At 68.7% G+C, this 17,064-nt stretch overlaps 2 protein-coding genes across 3 annotated transcripts; one reads left to right on the forward strand and one right to left on the reverse strand.

Moving 5' to 3' along the window:
* Positions 1-240: 240 nt before the first annotated feature.
* SYN1 (synapsin I) lies at positions 241-15,130 on the reverse strand. Of its 2 annotated transcripts, none has more exons than XM_067552168.1 (12): positions 14,774-15,130; positions 12,044-12,101; positions 11,752-11,843; positions 11,022-11,178; positions 10,650-10,739; positions 3,888-3,950; positions 3,285-3,427; positions 2,697-2,771; positions 2,210-2,312; positions 1,865-2,005; positions 892-1,432; positions 241-379 (listed from the first exon to the last, which is right to left on the reverse strand). In XM_067552168.1, exons 1-11 carry the CDS (start codon positions 15,115-15,117, stop codon positions 893-895), a joined length of 1,806 nt encoding a protein of 601 aa, XP_067408269.1. In that variant the 5' UTR covers positions 15,118-15,130; the 3' UTR covers positions 241-379; position 892. The 2 variants fall into 2 exon arrangements, with proteins under 2 accessions (XP_067408269.1, XP_067408270.1); XM_067552169.1 differs by having other exon boundaries at positions 279-417.
* Positions 6,799-10,325, forward strand: TIMP1 (TIMP metallopeptidase inhibitor 1). The gene is made up of 6 exons (XM_067552281.1): positions 6,799-6,901; positions 7,316-7,464; positions 7,984-8,081; positions 8,223-8,340; positions 9,230-9,351; positions 9,838-10,325. Exons 2-6 carry the CDS (start codon positions 7,338-7,340, stop codon positions 10,066-10,068), a joined length of 696 nt encoding a protein of 231 aa, XP_067408382.1. The 5' UTR covers positions 6,799-6,901; positions 7,316-7,337; the 3' UTR covers positions 10,069-10,325.
* Positions 15,131-17,064: the final 1,934 nt, after the last annotated feature.

The following is a 17,064-nucleotide window of genomic DNA, read 5'->3' on the forward strand; positions in this document are numbered from 1 at the left end:
GGGCAGCGGGAAAGGACCCAGGAGCAGTGGGGGGGGGGGTTGGGGTAGTGGGTGGTCTCTGGGGACCCTGGGACAGCGGAGGGCTTGCTGGGGGGACAGTGGGGGGAGACTCAGGAGCAGTGGGGGGTTTCTGGGGGTGGGCTGGGGGCAGTGGGGAGGTCTCTGGGGGGGTCGGGGGCACCAGGGCAGCGGGAAGGGACCCTGGAGCAGCACGGCGGGGGTGGAGGCAGCCGGGGGGACCCAGGAGCAGCGGGGGGTGTCTGGCGGGGTGGGGGGCGCCGGGGTCACTCGGAGAAGAGGCTGGCGAAGCTCTGGCGCAGCGAGCGGATGGATTCGGCCCGGGCCTGGTCCGGGCTAGCGCTGCCCCGCGGCGCCGGCTCTGCAAGGGGGAAGGAACTGGTCAGAGACTGGGACTTGCTGGCGGGGATGAGGGGAGGGGAAGGGGGGGGGGGGAGAGAAAGATACGATTAATCCATGCCAGGCGGTCGCACAGCAGGGGGTTGATGGGGGGGGGAGCTCTGGGACAGGCACTGACCCCCCATTCTCCCCCGGGGGGCAGGCAACAAGCGGGGGGGGGGGGACAAGCATCAGGAGAATGAAGACCCCCCCCCCCCCCCCCGCCACCGCCGATCAGCCCCGTAGGTCCATACAGCCTGGCACCCCCTCCCCAACGACCCCCCCCCTCCCCGAGCCGCGGAGCGAACCCAGGAGTCCTGACTCCCAGCACCCCCTAGCTACTAGACCCCCCCCTCTCCGAGCCGGAGCAAGACCCCAGGAGTCCTGGTTCCCAGCCACCCCGCTCTAACCACTAGACCCCACTCCCCCCCCCCAGCCAGGGCAAGACCCCAGGAGTCCTAGGGGGGCGGGGGGGAGAAAGGGGGAGCTCCTTACTTCATCTGGGGCTGGGGCGCCGGCAGCTCCGGGCTGGGTTTCTGCGCCACTTGGGGTTTCCCATGTGCTGGGGGGGGCCGGCTGCCCCCTTGGGCGCTGGGCCGCGGCTGCTGGGTGGTGGGGGGCGCCGGGCGGGGCTGGGGGGGCCCCCGCTGGCCGGAGGGCGCCCCCTGGCTGCTCTGCCGGGGCTGCGCTCGCTGCTGGGCCCCGGGGGGGCGTTGCTGGGGGGGTTGCTGTGGCTGGGGAGGCCCCGCCCCGGACTTCGCTTGCAGCTGGGGGGACTGACCCCCTGCCCCAGAGCTGGGCCCCCACTGGGGCTGGGGGGCTGGGGGCGCCCCCCCGCCGGGCTGCGGGGCTCGGGGGCCTGGCGGGAGGCCGGGGCCGGGCTGGCGCTGCTGGGGGGTGGTGGGGCTGGGCAGGCGCTGCTGCGGGGGGGCGCCGCCGGGCTGGGGGGCCAGGCCCGAGAGCTGCTGGCCCTGGGGAGGAGGCCGCTGCTGAGATGGGGGGCGCTGGGGGTGCGGGGCCGGCGGCTGGGGTCCCCCTGCAATAGAGAGAGAAGCGCAGTTAGTGGGGGGAGCTGTGGGGGGGACGCTGGGCTGCGGGGATGGGCAGGGGGCTCAGATGTAGGGCGCCGTGCACTGGGGGGGCCACTTGGGGGGCTCCGCACTCCAGGGGGCGGCCGGGGGGTTAGTTGGGGGCGCCGTGCTCCAGGGGGGCTGAGGGCTCAGTTGACGGGGGGGCCCGTCCAGTGGGAGGTGGGTGGGGGCGAGACGGGGGGCAGGGGCTGCTGTTTGCGACCCACCCTGCGGGGGGGCCGTTGCTGCGCCGTGGGTCCTTGTCTCTGCCCAGCCGGGGCTCCCTGCGCCTGTAAGAGAAAGGGGGGCGTCAGCCGGGCGGGGCTCTTTGGGGGGGGGCGGGTGAATCTGAACTGCTCAGGGAGTGGGGCCATGAGGTTTTGGGGGGCAGGGGGTACCTGGGCCGGGGCCCCCCGCACTGGAGAGGGGGTCGGGGTTCGGGGCGGGACCTGCGCCATGCGCCCCAAGACCAGCTCCACGATCAGCTGCTTGTCTTCGTCCTGCTGGTCCCCGATCAGGGGCATGGAGGAGCCGACGACCTGTGGGGGGGGGGGGAGAAACGGGGGAGGGGCCGTTAGCGGGGAGCGGGGAGGCACCCCACAGCTCTGGGACCCAGGTGTTCGGGAGGGGGGGGGGATCCCCCCGTGGGAGACCCAGGCACCCGGGAGACAGACTCAGACGCTGCCTCTTGTGGGCTCCCTCCCCCGGGACCCGCCTCCCAGCCCCGCCCCCGGGGGGGTCACCTCGATGATGTGGTCACGCCCGTCCTTGCCGTGCAGGGCCTCCACGGCGCAGATGTCCAGCCCCCCGAAAATCTCCGAGCAGGTGTCGACCCACAGCCGGTACCTGGGGGAGGGAGGGGTCAGCGGGGCGGGGGGTAACACAATAGAGACCCCCAGCCTCTCCCACCTGCACGGAGACCCCCCCCCCACCGGGACACCCTGCCCCCCCCCAACCCCCACTTCTGCCCAGCCCCAGACCTCCTCGTGGGACCTCCACCCCCCCCCCCCCGTGAGCGACCAGACCCCCTCCCCATCCCTGCCCTCCCCTGCCTGGGGTCTTCACCTTTAGCCCCGCCCACCTGGGGTGCCCCAACCCCGCTCCCACCAGCCCCCTTTAGCCACGCCCCCAGGAGCCCCCTCAGCCCCACCCTCTGGGGCCACCAGCCCCACCCCTCCTCCAGCTCCATTTAGCCCCGCCCCTAGGCCCTCCCACCCCCCAGCCCCTCACCTGTCGGACATGGCTATCTGCTCCAGCATGGCCGAGCCCGTGTTGGTTTTCCAGTTCCCCGACACCGAGGTTCTCCTGGGCCAAGAGGGGGAGTTAAAGGGATGCTGGGGGGTGCCGTGGGGCAGGGAGCAGGGTGGGGGGCGCTCTCCTCTGGCAGTCCGGGCTGGGTGCTGGGGGGTGCTGTGGGGCAGGGAGCGGGGCGAGGGGACTGGCCAGGGGGCACCCTCCCCTGGCAGTCAGGGCTGGGTGCTGGGGGGCTGCCATGAGGCAGGAAGCGGGGTGGGGAGTTGGGCGGGGGGGCTGTCCCCTGGCAGTCAGGGCTGGTTGCTAGGGGATGATGTGGGGCAGGAAACGGGGCAGGGAGCGAGGTGGGGGGGCTCTCCCCTGGCAGTCAGGGCTGGGTGCTGGGGGGCGCTGGGGGGCAGGGAGTGGGGTGGGGGGCCCTCCCCTGGCAGTCAGGGCTGGGTGCTGGGGGGGTGCCGTGGGGCAGGAAGCGGGGCGGGGGAGCTCTCCCCTGGCAGTCAGGGCTGGGTGCTGGGGGGCACCGTGGGGCAGGAAGTGGGGCGGGGCCGGGGGAAGGGGACTCACATATACGCCTTGTAGCTGCTGCCGATTTTCTGCACGCGCAGGTCGTACTTGGCGTCGATGAAGGGCTCGGCCGTGGCGTAGGTGCGGGTCAGCGCCACCACGCTGGCGATGTCCTGGAAATCGTACTGGTTCTCCACCTTCACCTGGGGGGCCGGGACGGGCATGGTCAGCCCCAGGCAGCCAGTCCCCACGGGGCCCAGCAGTGTGGCTCCCCCCTCCCCCCATAGCAGTGCTGCATCTCAGACCTGGGGGCCAGGCGCCGGGTGCCCCTCCTCCGAGAGCAGGTGGCTGCGATTCAGCACTGGGAACCCCCAAAAAGCATCACCTCCCCCCAAGAGGAGGGACTTCCTGTTTTGCCAGGCCAGACAGGTCATACCCCTGGAGAACCAAACCCCGTCGTCAGGGGAGGGACTTCCTGCTTCGGAAGCTCAGACTGACCAATGGGGAGAGAGCTGTGAACCTCCCCCCCTGCCCTTATCCAGTATTTCCCCTACTCCTTCTCCATCTCCTTGCTACTTAGGGGGACCTCTGGGGAGACCCCCCATCCCCACCCCTAGTGGGCAGAGCACAGGGGGGGAGGGCAAATGGGGTGGGGGCTCTTACCTTGCCCATCCCAGAGTGGGCATGGCCCATCTTCACCACCACAGGGTACTTGGGGGACGTCAGCTGGGGAGAGAGAGAGAGCCGGGGTGGGGGGTGTCAGGGAGAACAGGCAGTGCCCCTCACTCCTGACCTGCAGCCCCCCCCCCCCCCTGCTAGCTCAGCCCTGCCCCCCCCCCAGCTCTGCCGGTGCCCCTCACTTCCCACCCGCAGCCCCACCCCCTGTGTAAATCCAGACACCCAGTCATGGTTTTGGCTGTCCCAGAGTCCAGGGCATCTGGTTCCAATCTCGGCCCTGGCTCCCTGCCCGTCTGCCTAGGGCCTGGAACCGCCCCCAGGAACCTTCCTGGAACAATGGGATATAAATGGAAACCCCCCGCCCATTCCCCACTCAGCACCAGCTTCCACACCGTCCCACGCGCTCGGAGCTCAGCGGCTCCATCGCACCTCTGTGCTCCGGGAGAAAATCCAGGCCGGCTTCGCGCTCTGACATCACGGGGCCGAAGCCGCCAGGGGCCAGAGACAGGAAATCGTTTCTCATGAACTTCAGTCAACGTTCGTTTAAACAATTAACGTAAAACGACGTGTCAGAGCCTGGAGCCAGACCCCGGCCCGAAGCTGCAGCCAGCTTTTCTGGGAATAGCCCCGTATAAAGCCGCCGCATGGGAACGGCTGGCCTGGTGCTGCGCTGCAGCCACCTCTGGGGCAGGGCAGGTGGGAACAGCTGCATATAACGCCACATGGAGGCGCCTCTCTGGGCACGGAGCTGCAGCCACCTCAGGTGTGAGGCAGCTGCTCAGCTAATGCCACATGGGGCTGACCCGCCCAGCACTGCAATGCAGCCAGCTCTGGGGTGAGGGGAGGGTGTCTGGCTCAGGGGGCTGGGAGGAGGCCTCTGAGGTTTGTGGCCTGTCCTTCACCCCTTTTCCGGCTCCGATGTGAGTGTGAGCCCGGCCGGGGTTGTGCAAGGAGTGAGATTTCAAGGGAAAGCCGGGGCGGGGGTTATGACCCAGCTGAAGCTCCCCACTTGCCTGAGGTGAGTCACCCCCCACCACACACACACACGCCTGCCTCACTTCCTGCCCCCGGTGTTGGGAAACCCAGACATTCCCTGCAACCCACACGTGTCTGCATAGCCTGCCCCGGTTCCCCCCAGCCAGCCCCCTCAGCCCCATGCAGCCGGCCCCCAATCTCCCCCAGCCAGGCCCCTGATTTCCCCCCCAAGCCTGCACTCCTTGAATCCCGCCAGCCTGGGCCCCTGGGATTGTGAAGTGCCCCACGTCCACCCCCACACAGCCACATGCCCCCCTCATTCCTCCCCCACTGCTGCAGCCCCAGTCACTCCCAGCAGAGGATGCCAGCGAGCAGGGCAGGACAGTGGCAATGGGCGGGGGGGCTAATCCCATTCCGGCACACACAGGGCAGGGGCGCCCCTTACTCCTGACCCACCGGCCCCTGCTATCCCAGCCCTTGGTCCATGTAACAGGGTCACAGCCCAAGGGGCAGGTTTCACCAGAACCGGCCCATCCTGCTGCAGAACCTGATCCACCATCCAGCCCCGTGTGGACCCAGGGACCACGAGAAACTAACCCAGGCGTCCGAGCTCCCAGGCCCCCCGCCACCCTCCTCTAACCACTAGACCCCCCTGCCCTCCCTGAGCCGGGATAGAACCCAGGCGTCCTGACTCCCAGCCTAATCCTGCTGACTGTGCTCTCTGCAGTGGGGTGACCCTGGGGTCAGGAAGGTCGCTGGATCCCTGGGTGAGTCACCCCCCAGCTGCCCTGCCCCACCCCAGAGCGGGTCCCCAGTGATGCAGATGGCACGTGTGTCCTGAGTGCAGCACGGGGCAGGGGGCAGGGAGAGGGCAGGGCAGCTGCAGGGGGCATTGCTTCATCCTGGGGAGCAGGAAGGGCAGAGTCCCTGCAGCACAGCGCCCCCCCACCCCCTGCACCACAGCGCCCCCCTGAGACCCCCACCCCCTGCACCACAGCGCCCCCCTGAGCCCCCCACCCACTGCACCACAGCGCCCCCCTGAGACCCCCACCCCCTGCACCACAGCACCCCCTGAGCCCCCCACCCCCTGCACCACAGCACCCCCTGAGACCCCCACCCCCTGCAGCACAACGCCCCCTGAGCCCCCCACCCCCTGCACCACAGCACCCCCTGAGCCCCCCACCCACTGCACCACAGCGCCCCCTGAGCCCCCCACCCCCTGCACCACAGCGCCCCCTGAGCCCCCCCACCCACTGCACCACAGCGCCCCCTGAGCCCCCCCACCCACTGCACCACAGCGCCCCTCTGAGCCCCCCACCCCCTGCACCACAGCGCCCCCTGAGCCCCCCACCCACTGCACCACAGCGCCCCCCTGAGCCCCCCACCCCCTGCACCACAGCGCCCCACTGAGCCCCCCACCCCCTGCACCACAGCACCCCCTGAGCCCCCCACCCCCTGCACCACAGCGCCCCACTGAGCCCCCCCACCCACTGCACCACAGCAGCCCCTGAGCCCCCCACCCCCTGCACCACAGCGCCCCCTGAGCCCCCCACTGCACCACAGCGCCCCCTGAGCCCCCCACCCCCTGCAGCACAGCGCCCCCCTGAGCCCCCCACCCCCTGCACCACAGCGCCCCCCTGAGCCCCCCACCCCCTGCACCACAGCGCCCCCCTGAGCCCCTGCAGGGCAGCGGCCCCCGCTGATCACGGCGCCTCCCGTATCCCAGCGCCTGCTCTGACCCCCCTCCCCGACTCGCTGCTGATTTGAAAATCTGCCTCGCGCTGATTAACAGGAAATTGCCCCCCCCCGCTGGGAGGGGGTCTGGGGGGCCGGCCGCCCTCGCCCCTTCCGAGGAAGAGACGTCAGAAAATAAGAAACTCCCCCCCCGTGACATCACCCCCCTCCCCCACCGCCCAGCACAGGAAAAGGGGGGGGTGAGGGGGGGTGCGGCTTATATATAGGAGCCGCGGACACCGCAGATCGGAATTCGCCATTCCCAGCCCCCGCCTGCCCCACGGTGTCAGGTAAGTGAGAGGGGCCCCACGACCCCCTGTGCCAGCCCCCCCGCCGGGCCCTCCCGTCTCTGCTCACTTCTGTTGTGGCAGAGAATTCCCCCCCCCCCCCCCCAGCTCTGCCGTGCTCCTCCCTCCCGACCGCAGCCCCCTGCCAGCTCAGCTCTGAGCCCCCCCAGCTCTGCCGTGCCCCTCCCTCCCCGCCGACCCGCAGCCCCCTGCCCGCAGAGCCCAGGGCTCCCCACCATCAATCTCCCCCCAGTCCTCCGGAGATTGCTGGGAGAGGCAGGGGCTGGAGTAACTGGGAGCCCCCCCCCCTCCCACAGCACCCCCTGCTGGGAGAGGCCAGAGTGGGGTGATTCTGGGGGAGCTGGGGTGTGTGTCCATCTCTCACGGGGGTAACTGGCTCTGTCCGTCCCCACCAAGAACCCTGAATCCCAGCGTCACCATGAGCCCCGTCACCTGGAAACCTCTGCTGGCCGGCGCAATCCTGGTCCTGGCACTGGGGGACCCCACGGCCGCCTGCAGCTGCGCCCCTCAGCACCCCCAGATGGCGTTCTGCCAGGCCGATGCAGGTGAGTGACCCCAACCCACCCCCTGCCCCCAGGACCCCTCTGAGCCCCCCCCCCCTCCCTGAAAGTGTTCTGCCAGGCAGACCTGGGTGAGTGACCCCTTGACCCCCAAATGCCCTTTCTCCCAGCACAGGCCCCCCCTCCAATGTTTGCAACTCCCCTAAATACCCATGACACGCTCATGTCCCTCCCATCACCTTCCCGTCAACTAGGGAGCGCTCCCTCGGCCCTTGCGCCGCAGCATCAGTATAGCTATTACCCGCTGGAAAGACCCAGACCTGCTGCTGAGGTCACCGCTCTGGCCCCGATGCCCCCAACAGAGTGTGTGGGGGGAGAAATTCCCCTCCCTCCAAAGCGTGGAGGAACCCAGGAGTCCGGGCAAGCAGGATCCCTGCCCCCGTCGCCTGTGCCACATCAGAATCCAGTGGTTCTAGATGCCGTGGGCCTGGGCATGGGGGAGGGGAGTGTCCCGGTGCGTGAGGGCGTCTCGGGGTGTCCTGATCCCGTCTCTTTGCCTTGCAGTGATTCGGGGCAGGTTTGTGGGGGTCACTCCGCTGAACCTCAATAACAGCTCCGGGGTCTCCATGTCCTGGGTCCGCTATGAGATCAAAGTCACCAAGGTACGTATTCCCCTCACCCCACAGCCGGCCCCTCAGCCCCACTGCACCCCCTGCTGAGAGAGGCCGGGGCTGGAGCAGCCAGGAGCCCCCCCCCCGCTCCCCATGGCGCCCCCTGCCGCTCTGACGCGCGTCTTCCCGCAGATCTACAAGGGGTTCGAGCCGCTGAGGGACACTGGCTTCGTGGACACCCCGGCCCTGGAGAGCCTCTGTGGGTACCGGCACCTGGAGCCCCTGAAGGGGGAGGAGTACCTCATCATGGGTAAGGCACCCCCAGCACCCCTCAACCCTCCAGGGACACCCCAACAGCCCCCCGAGTCCCTCAACACCAACCCCCCTTCTAGGATAACTCCCTCCTGAGAAACACCCCCAAACTGGGGTATCTGCCCCCCTTTCCCCACTTTACACCCCCTCAGAAGTTTACACCCCCCAGAATCTCTGCCCTCTGATCCCTCCCATCCCTCCGACCCAACCGCCTCCAGGTACAGCTCCTCCCAAGACATGGCATTTCTTACCCAGAGGTGATCTGTGGGGGGATCTGTGGGTCTGTGCAGCATTATAGTGGGTCTGGGGGGCTCGGAGTCTTTGCAGGGTCTGGGGGGTCCATGTGGGGGCTCTGGGGTGGTCTGTGGGTGGATGTGGGTTGCTACAGGCGAGATTGAGGGGGCTCTGTGGGTTTGCGTGAGTCTATGGGGGGGCTCTGGGGGCTCTGTGGGTCACGATGATGGGCTCTGGGGGGTCTGTGAGTCACTCGGGCGCTGTGGGTCTGTGCAGGGCTATGGGGCTGTGTGTGGGGGAGGTCAGCCTGGGGATCAGAGGGTGGGGGTGTTTGGGGGGCCCAGTTGGGGTGGGGGCTGGGGGGGTGGGAGTTACATTCTGGGGGGGTCACAGACTAGAGGATCAGAGTGGGGGTCACAGTCCAGGGGAGGCTATGGGGTCTGGAGGACTCGGGGGGGGGCTGTGGGTCATTATGGTAGGCTCTGGGTCTATGTGGGGCAGTGGAGGATCTGTGGGTCGCGGGGGCTCTGGGTCACGATGGGCTCTGTGGGGCTATGGGGAGTTGGGGGGTCTGGGGCTGTGTGGGTTGCAGGGGGGGCTGTGGGTCGCTATGGGGCACAGTGCCAGCCTCTCCCTCTGTCCCCTCCCCCCAGCCATGCGACAGGGCGAGCACCTGACAGTCTCCACCTGCTCCTTCGTGCGCCCCTGGACACGCGTCCCCCCACGCCAGCGCCGTGGGATCAGCCAGGTCTACGCGGGGGGCTGCGCCTGCAACGTGAGTCCCTGGGGCTGGGAGGTGGGGGGGCTGGGTGTGTCCCTAACCCCACCCTCTGCCTCCCCAGGTGATGGCATGTAACACCAGGCCCTGTGGGGGGCAGATGTGGGGCTTAAGGGGTGGGGTCCGCGTGGGATGGGCGTGACCCTCTGTGGGTGGGTGGAGATCTGGGGGGTGGGCGTGGCTCTCTCTAGCCCCGCCCCTGCACCTCCAGGTGGTGCCTTGTAACCCCAAGATCTAGGTGTTGTGGCTGGGAAGGGAATGGGGGGGTTCACAGGGTGGGGTCTGGGCAATGGGGGCGTGGCTATCTCGCTAACCCCACCCCCTCACCATGTGGTTCCATGTAACTGCATACCCTGGGTGCTGTGGATAAGGGGCATGGGAGGTTCAGGGGCGGAGTCTGGGCAATGTGGGCGGAGTCTGGGCAATGTGGGCGGAGTCTGGGCAATGTGGGCGTGGCTCTCTCTAACCCCACCCTCTCCCCAGGTGGTGCCCTGTAACTCCATGCCCTGCGTGCTGTCGAGTGATAACCAGTGCCTCTGGACCGACGGGCTGCTGGACCGAAGCTGGGGGGGGCACCAGGCCGCACACCTGGCCTGCCTGCCCCGCCCCAGCCAGGGGGCGCCCCTTGGCACCGACCCCTTCTGTGCCTGGGAGCCCCTCAAGAGCAACCTCCCCGGGGCCCTGCTCAAGACAGCCCAGACCCGGGTGCAGTGACCCCCAACCACGCTGACCCCCCCCCACGCCGGCCACTGCTCTGCCCTGGACGCCTCCTGACCTGTCTGCCCCCCCAGCTTGGTCTCTGTTAAAATGGTTTTCCCGGGTTTGATTCTTAAATAAACAAATTACTGGGACCTCAACTTGCACTGTTGTCTATGGGGCGGGCGAGCCCCTTGCGCAGAGCCCCCAGCCCCAGCCGCCCCCTGGCATACAGTTGTGACCCCCGTGCCCCCATCCCCGGCTGCCCCTGCGGTTCCCTGTGCCCCCCACCCTGATTCTGCAGGCCCCCTTTATTCACCAGCCCCTCAAGGGTCATGGGGCTCAAGGGAGCCTGGGGGGCGGCCAGGCTGGATCCTGCCTTCGCCTCTGCCCCCCTGGGCTGCCCCCAGGACTCCCCATTTCTGCAGCCAATAGACCCCCCCCCACCTTTGCAAAGGCTCCTGCTTGGCACGCTAAGCGGACGCGCCCCACCCTGTCGGTCCGGGACAGCCACAAGCCCTGGATGCCAGACCCACACCCCACCCCTGCCCCCCATGGCCCAGCCCCCTGCCCGTCCCCACCCCCACAGCCCCACTCACCATCTCCCGGTGGTTGGGGTAGAAGGTTTGTTCGATGAGCGGGAATTCCTCGGTGCCCAGCGTCCGGCGCAGCCGCACCAACTGGGCAAACTGGGAGGGATGGGGAATGGGTCGGGGGGGTGCAGACCACCCCCATGGCTACCCGCCAGCCCCCTCCCTACTCCCCAGCCCCCTCAGGCTACCTCCCAGCCCCCCCCCCCCCCCACAGCTATTTCCCAGCCACCCCAGCTACCTGCTGGCCCCAGCAGTCCCCCCACCTCCTCCACTCCAGCTCCCCACCCCCTTTCCTCCCACCTACCTCCCCCATCCCCCTCCTCGGAGCACCCGCCCCTCCCCACCTGCCAGCCCCCCACTCCCCCGGCGCTCACTCACCACCCAGGGCTTGTCGCAGAAGTTGTAGACGGAGTGCAGCGAGTTGAGGCTGGGGACCCCGGCGTATTGCAGCCCGATCACCAGCCCCCGGTGGTCCCCCCCCGGGGCCATGCTGTAGGCATGCTGGCGCACCAGCACGAAGTCGGGGCGCACCGTCCTGGGGGGGCGGGGCAGACGAGGGCATTAGACATGGAGCCCGGCCCCCCCCATGGGGTATCCCTGGCCCCCCACTCGCCCCTGGGCCCCATGAGGCACCCTCGCCCTCACCCCGATCTCGCCTGCCCCCCCACAAGGGTGTGCTGCCCTCCCGCATCCTGCTCCACAGGGGAGCCCTGCCCCCCACATCCTCCCTGCCCCCCATGGGGCACCTCTGTCCCCCCACATGCTGCCCCCTTGAGATGTCCCCTCCCCCCAAGATCCCACATACCCCCCCAAGGCTGAGCCCTTGCCCCCTGAATTTCCCCTGCTGCCCCCCCACAAGGGAATGCTGCCCTCCTGCCTCTTCCCTGCCCCCATTGCACCCCATGGGGTGTCCCGGTCCCCTCCCAGAACCAGCGGGGGGGGGGGAGCTAGCTGTGGGGAGCAAGAGAGGGGTCTGGGGGGTAGCGCGTCCCCCCCTCCCAGCCCCCTCCCTGCCTGGCCCAGGAATCCTGGCCCCTGGCCAGTGGGTCCCTGCCCTCCTGGGGTCTCCCCGCTCCCCCCTCCCCGGGTTCCCTGCCCCCCAGCTCACCTCACCACCTTGACACCGTTCCGCAGCATCTCCAGATCCACCGAGAAGGTCCCATTGGCCTGAGCCACCAGGTTCAGCTCAGAGAACTCGGCCTGGGGGGAGGGGGGGTGGACACAGGGCTCAGGCTCTCGGATGGGGGGGGCGCATCCCGATTCCCCCCCTCCTCCCTCCAGGCCCCTCACCGACCCTCCCACCCCAATCCCTGGCACCGCCCCACACCAGCCTCTCAACCCCCCTCCCAGCACCAGCCCCTCCCTCCCTGCACCCCTAATCCCACAGGGCCCAGACCTACCTGCTCCACCCGCACGTCCACATCGCCGTGGAGTTTCTTGCCCTTGAATAATTTAGCCCTGCAAGAGCGAGTGTGACAGGGTTAGATGGGGGAGGGGGATTTTAGGGAGCCCAGCCTGTGCCTCAGTTTCCCCATACCTTGCATGGCCACCCAGCCGGGGTGGAGGGGAGGGTGGTTCAGGCCTAAGTTTGCCCTCAGGGCAGGCTAAGAGACCCAGGTGGGTTCATAGGGAGGACACAGGGGGAATTTTTTTTAATGGCGTGTTTCGAGGAGGCCTGTCTGTGCCTCAGTTTCCCCATACCGTGCATGGCCGCCCAGTGGCAGGGGAGGGAGGCTAAGTTTGCACTCAGGGCGATGTTGAGAGCAGAAACCCCAGCTGGCTGGCCCCGGGGTGGGGGGAGGGGAGGTCCGCATGGAGTAGGGGCTCTCCCCTGGGGCAACCTAAGGTAGGAGACATACAGCAGCCGAAACTTGGGGGGGGGGGGTCGCGGCTGGGGGCAGCTCTGGCTGGCTCTGTGCTGAGCAAGAGGGACACCACACACCCGGGCTGGGCCCTGGGGCTCTGACCCAGGCCCCCACAGGCATCTGGCTCAGCGGGAAGCACTGGGCAGAGCTTGGGGGGGGGGGAAGGGGGAGCCAGAGTCAGGGGGACTCTGAGGGAAGGCGCCAGAGATGGGGTGTAACCCCCAGCCCCACACCCCCCTCAGCCCCTTCCCCACGGCGCCCCCCTCCCCCCCACAGCGCCCAGCCTGACTGCCAGGGGAGAGCGCCCCCTGCTCAGCCCCCCCCCCCCAGCCCCACAGCGCCCCCTCCAGCTCCCGCGCTCGGCCCAGGAGACCCTCCGTGGCAGGAAGAGGCAAACGAAGCCGGGCTCCAGCCCTGCCTGCGATGCCGGGCGAGCGGCTCCATTTCCTCTCGGGCCTGAGTCAGCAACCGATGCCCCTGGCACACGGCACAGCCGGGCACCGCCAGGGAGAGCCCGGAGACCCGAACCCGGGCCTCCTGGCCTGGTTAACCCTAACCACTAGGCCCCACTCGCCTCCCAGAGCTGGGGGAGAACCCGGGTGACCTGGCTGCCAGCACCCCTCACCCACTCTATACTGAAGAGGGCGGGGAGGGGGAGATGAGAGCCTGCCCCCCCCCCCACACCGGGCCCTGGCTCGAGGGATTATCCTGCTTTAATTCCTTCTGCTCCAGCCCCGAGGGCGAGGATGGGGGGCTACATCACATGACCCCCCCCCCCCGCCCTGCCCCTCCCTACTTCCCAATGGCCGGGGGGGAAGATCTTTGGTGGGCACCCCCAGACACAGCCCCACCCCACCACACACACACACACACACACACACACACACACAGATACTTGCCCAAACCCCTGAGAAGTGGGTTTAGATGGATGGGGCATTGGGGGCAGGGGAGGAGGGGGATGGATGGGGCGATGGGGGCAGGGGAGGGGAATGGATGAGGCAAGCGGGGCAGAGGGATGGATGGGGAAATGGGGGCAGTGAGATAGAGGGATGCATGGGGCGAAGGGGGGGCAGGGGAGGGGCATGGATTGAGCGGGCAGTGGGGCAGGGGGATGGATGGGGCTATGGGGGCAGGGCAGGAGGATGGATGGGTCAAGGGGGCAGGGGGATGGATGGGGCAATGGGGGCAGGGCAGGGGGATGGATGGGGTGAGGAGGCAGTGGGGCAGGAGGATGGGGCAAGGGGACAGTGGGGCAGGGGGATGGATGGGTCGAAGGGGAGTGGGGATGGATGGGTCGAGGGGGCAGTGGGGCAGGGGGATGGATGGGGCAGGGGGATTGATGGGGCGAGGGAGCAGTGGGGCAGGGGGACGGATGGGGCAATGAGGGCAGGGGGATGGATGGGACGAGGGGGCAGTGGGGCAGGGGGATGGATGGGGCGATGGGGGCAGGGCAGGAGGATGGATGGGTCAAGGGGGATGGATGGGGCAATGGGGGCAGGGCAGGGGGATGGATGGGGCGAGGAGGCAGTGGGGCAGGGGGATGGATGGGGCGAGGGGGAAGTGGGGCAGGGGGATGGATGGGGCAGGGGGATGGATGGGGCGAGGGAGCAGTGGGGCAGGGGGACGGATGGGGCAATGAGGGCAGGGGGATGGATGGGACGAGGGGGCAGTGGGGCCGGGGGATGGGTCGAGGGGGCAGTGGGGCAGGGGTTTGGATGGGGCGAGGGGGGCAGGGCAGGGGGTGGATGCAGCGCTCACAGCAGTGACTAAGCAGAGGGACGGACACACGGAGGGTCGAGGTGACCGTGACCAGGGCTGGCGGGCAGGGGGGCGGGATGGACAGACGGATGGGTAGAAAGACAGATGGATAAACAGATGGCTGGTGGGATGGCTGGATAGCTCGAAGGAGGCAGGATGGGCTGGAGGGGGTGAGGATGGGCTAAGGATGGAGGGGCTGGGACAGATGGACTGCCACCCAGAAGGACAGGCGGATGGACAGCTGAATGGCCAGAGGTTTGGCTGGCGAGACCGATGGACGGCCCGGTGGATGGATGGACAGACGGATGGATGGCTAGCCAGAAGGTGGGATGGAAGGCTGGCTGAGTGGATGGAAGGCTGGCTGGGTGGATGGACAGACGGATGGACGGACGGCCGGCTAGCCAGAAGGTGGGATGGAAGGCTGGCCAGATGGATGGAAGGCTGGCTGGCTGGACCGACAGACGGTTGGCTGGACAGACGTTGGCCCCCACCCCCCCAGCTCCTCACCAGTCAGTGCCCGGCTCATCGATGACGAGCAGCGTCCGGCTGCGCCCCGCGGCCCCCGCACCGCCGCCCCCCACCTGCTCGCTGAAGGTGGCCGCCGCGGCCGCGGTCGTCTGCTTGACGGCGTTGGAGAGGGAGGAGAAGAACCCACCGCCCCCCCCGCCGGCCCCAGGGCTGGGGGCGGCCGGGGGCCGCTCGGCTGGGGAGACGCTGCCCGGGGAGGGGGTGGGTGAGGGGGCGCCGGGGGGCGCCGGGGGAGGCGAAGGCCGCTGCAGGTCCGTCATGTAGCCGTTGGGCAGGTTGGCCATGAAGTTACTGTCCGAGAGGCGTCTCCGCAGGTAATTCATCTCGGGGGGCGCTATGGGGACTAGAAGGGACGGGGGGGGTCTACCAATCCGATAGGCCCGGGGGCTGCTCTCCCTGGGGGGGGGTGTCCTGGCTGTAGGGGAAGGCTCTTCTCTACGGGGTCTTTCCAGCAGGTGCGCTCTCCTATAGGGGGAAGGGGTCTCTGGCCATAAAGCGGACCCCCCCGCCTGTAGGGGAGACTTGCCTATAGGGGCTTCTTCGGGGAAGGGCTGGCCAGAAGGGCTCTCTCTCTATAGGGGATGGCTCTCTATAGGGGATGGCTCTTTGGGGAGCCTCTTCTATAAGGGCTCTTTCTATAGGGCTAGGGGGGGTCTCTATAGGCGAAGGGGGTCTCTAAGGGAGGGGGGTCTATAGGGGAAGGGGGGTCTCTAAGGGAGGGAGCTATAGGGGGTGGCTCTCGGTCCCCCAGCCTGTGCCCTTCTATAGGGGCTGCCTATAGGGGATCTATGGGGCCCGCACCCCGGGCTCTCTCTAGGGCAGACCCGGCGGCTCCCGACTCCCGGAGTCATATGAGCTCAGCAGCGGCTGGACCAGCCCAGATCCCTGCCCCTCCCTCCACGTCTGCGGGAATTGGTCTCCCCCGGCCCCTCCTCTTCCCCCCTCCCGCCGCGATGGTTGGTCCCGGCCCCCTTGCCGAGCCCGGCACGGGCCGCACCATCGGCTGGAGGCGGGGGGGGAGAGGTGCGTGCCCCCCCTCTGCGGAGCACGGTGGTGAGGTCCGGTCCGCGGCCGGGAAGGGAGGGGGCAATGCGGGGAGGAGCTGTCCGCGGTGCTGGGCGGACGGGGAAGGGAGGGGGTAGATGGGGATGGGGGGGCGGGGGATGGGATGGGGATGGAGGGGGAAGCGAGGGGGTGGGATGGGGGGGAAGGGAGGGGGTAGATGGGGATGGGGGGGTGGGCGGGGGATGGGATGGGGATGGAGGGGGAAGCGATGGGGGTGGGATGGAGGGGGAAGGGAGGGGGTAGATGGGGATAGGGGGGGCGGGGGGATGGGATGGGGATGGAGGGGGAAGCGAGGGGGGTGGGGATGGGGGGAAGGGAGGGGGTAGATGGGGATAGAAGGGGTGGGCGGGGAGGAGAGGGGGAAGGGAGGGGGTAGATGGGGATGGGGGGGTGGGTTGGGAGGAGAGGGGGTAGATGGGGGTAGATGGGGTGGGTGGGGTGGCGTGGGGAGGGGGAGGGAGGGAGGGAACTATATCTAGGGCTGGAGGACACACATACGTGGTGGGGGCCCCCCTTACCAGTCTACCCCCAGGGCCGGGGCATGCCCTGAAGGGTGTCACCGGAGGGGCCGGGCCCAGTCTCCGCCCAGCTGGCTGCTTGGCACGGCCCTGGCGAGGTGACATCGGGCGGCACGTGGGGCGCGGGGCAGCGGGGGCGAAGCAGGTGGGCCTCGGCCCTCGCCCAGCCACGAGCGAGAACCGTTCGACAGCCTGCGACCTGGCCCGGCCGGCGTTTAGATGAGGAATCGCCGGCTGGATGCTCTGTCCCAGCTTCTAAACAGCCTTGGGTGGCCCCCCCGTCCGTGGAGCAGCTCCCCAAGGAGGCCCACGCTTCCTTCAGAGCAGGCCCCACGGCCGCAACGCCTCTGAGCTGGAGCTTCCCAAGCTCCCCCATGGCCAGAGCCGGACTCTGAGACCGGGACCCCGGAAAGAAATGGCAGAGCAGGGTTTGGAAATGAGCCACTACCTTAGCGACCCATTCATTGCGCCCCGGACAGGGAAGTGACCCCCACCACACCTGGCTCCTGCTCTACGATCAGACAGAACCCTTTTGCCAGCCCCCTACCCCGCCCCAGGTAGCAATGCAAAGTACAAGGGAAACTGAGGCACGCATTAACACCAACACCACCAGACATGCCCACGCCATCGCACCTTTCCAAAGCCCAAAAGAGCCAAGGGGACCTTGACCGGCTGGATCAGCGGGGC

This window comes from Emydura macquarii, unplaced genomic scaffold (genome assembly GCF_026122565.2).
Source record: "Emydura macquarii macquarii isolate MOO-44397 ecotype Brisbane River unplaced genomic scaffold, CSIRO-AGI_Emac_v2 contig_1386, whole genome shotgun sequence".
Classification (NCBI taxonomy): domain Eukaryota; kingdom Metazoa; phylum Chordata; order Testudines; family Chelidae; genus Emydura; species Emydura macquarii.

Excerpts from the sequence above, each read along its gene's own strand:
- TIMP1 (XM_067552281.1), top strand. The coding sequence starts at position 7,338 with ATGAGCCCCGTCACCTGGAAACCTCTGCTGGCCGGCGCAATCCTGGTC. Across the intron at positions 7,465-7,983 it reads GTTCTGCCAGGCCGATGCAG|TGATTCGGGGCAGGTTTGTG; the intron begins GTGAGTGACCCC and ends TTTGCCTTGCAG. Across the intron at positions 9,352-9,837 it reads CGGGGGGCTGCGCCTGCAAC|GTGGTGCCCTGTAACTCCAT; the intron begins GTGAGTCCCTGG and ends CCCTCTCCCCAG.
- SYN1 (XM_067552168.1), bottom strand. The coding sequence starts at position 15,117 with ATGAATTACCTGCGGAGACGCCTCTCGGACAGTAACTTCATGGCCAAC. Across the intron at positions 11,844-12,043 it reads TGGACGTGCGGGTGGAGCAG|GCCGAGTTCTCTGAGCTGAA; the intron begins GTAGGTCTGGGC and ends CCCTCCCCCCAG. Across the intron at positions 2,313-2,696 it reads CAGATAGCCATGTCCGACAG|GTACCGGCTGTGGGTCGACA; the intron begins GTGAGGGGCTGG and ends TCCCTCCCCCAG.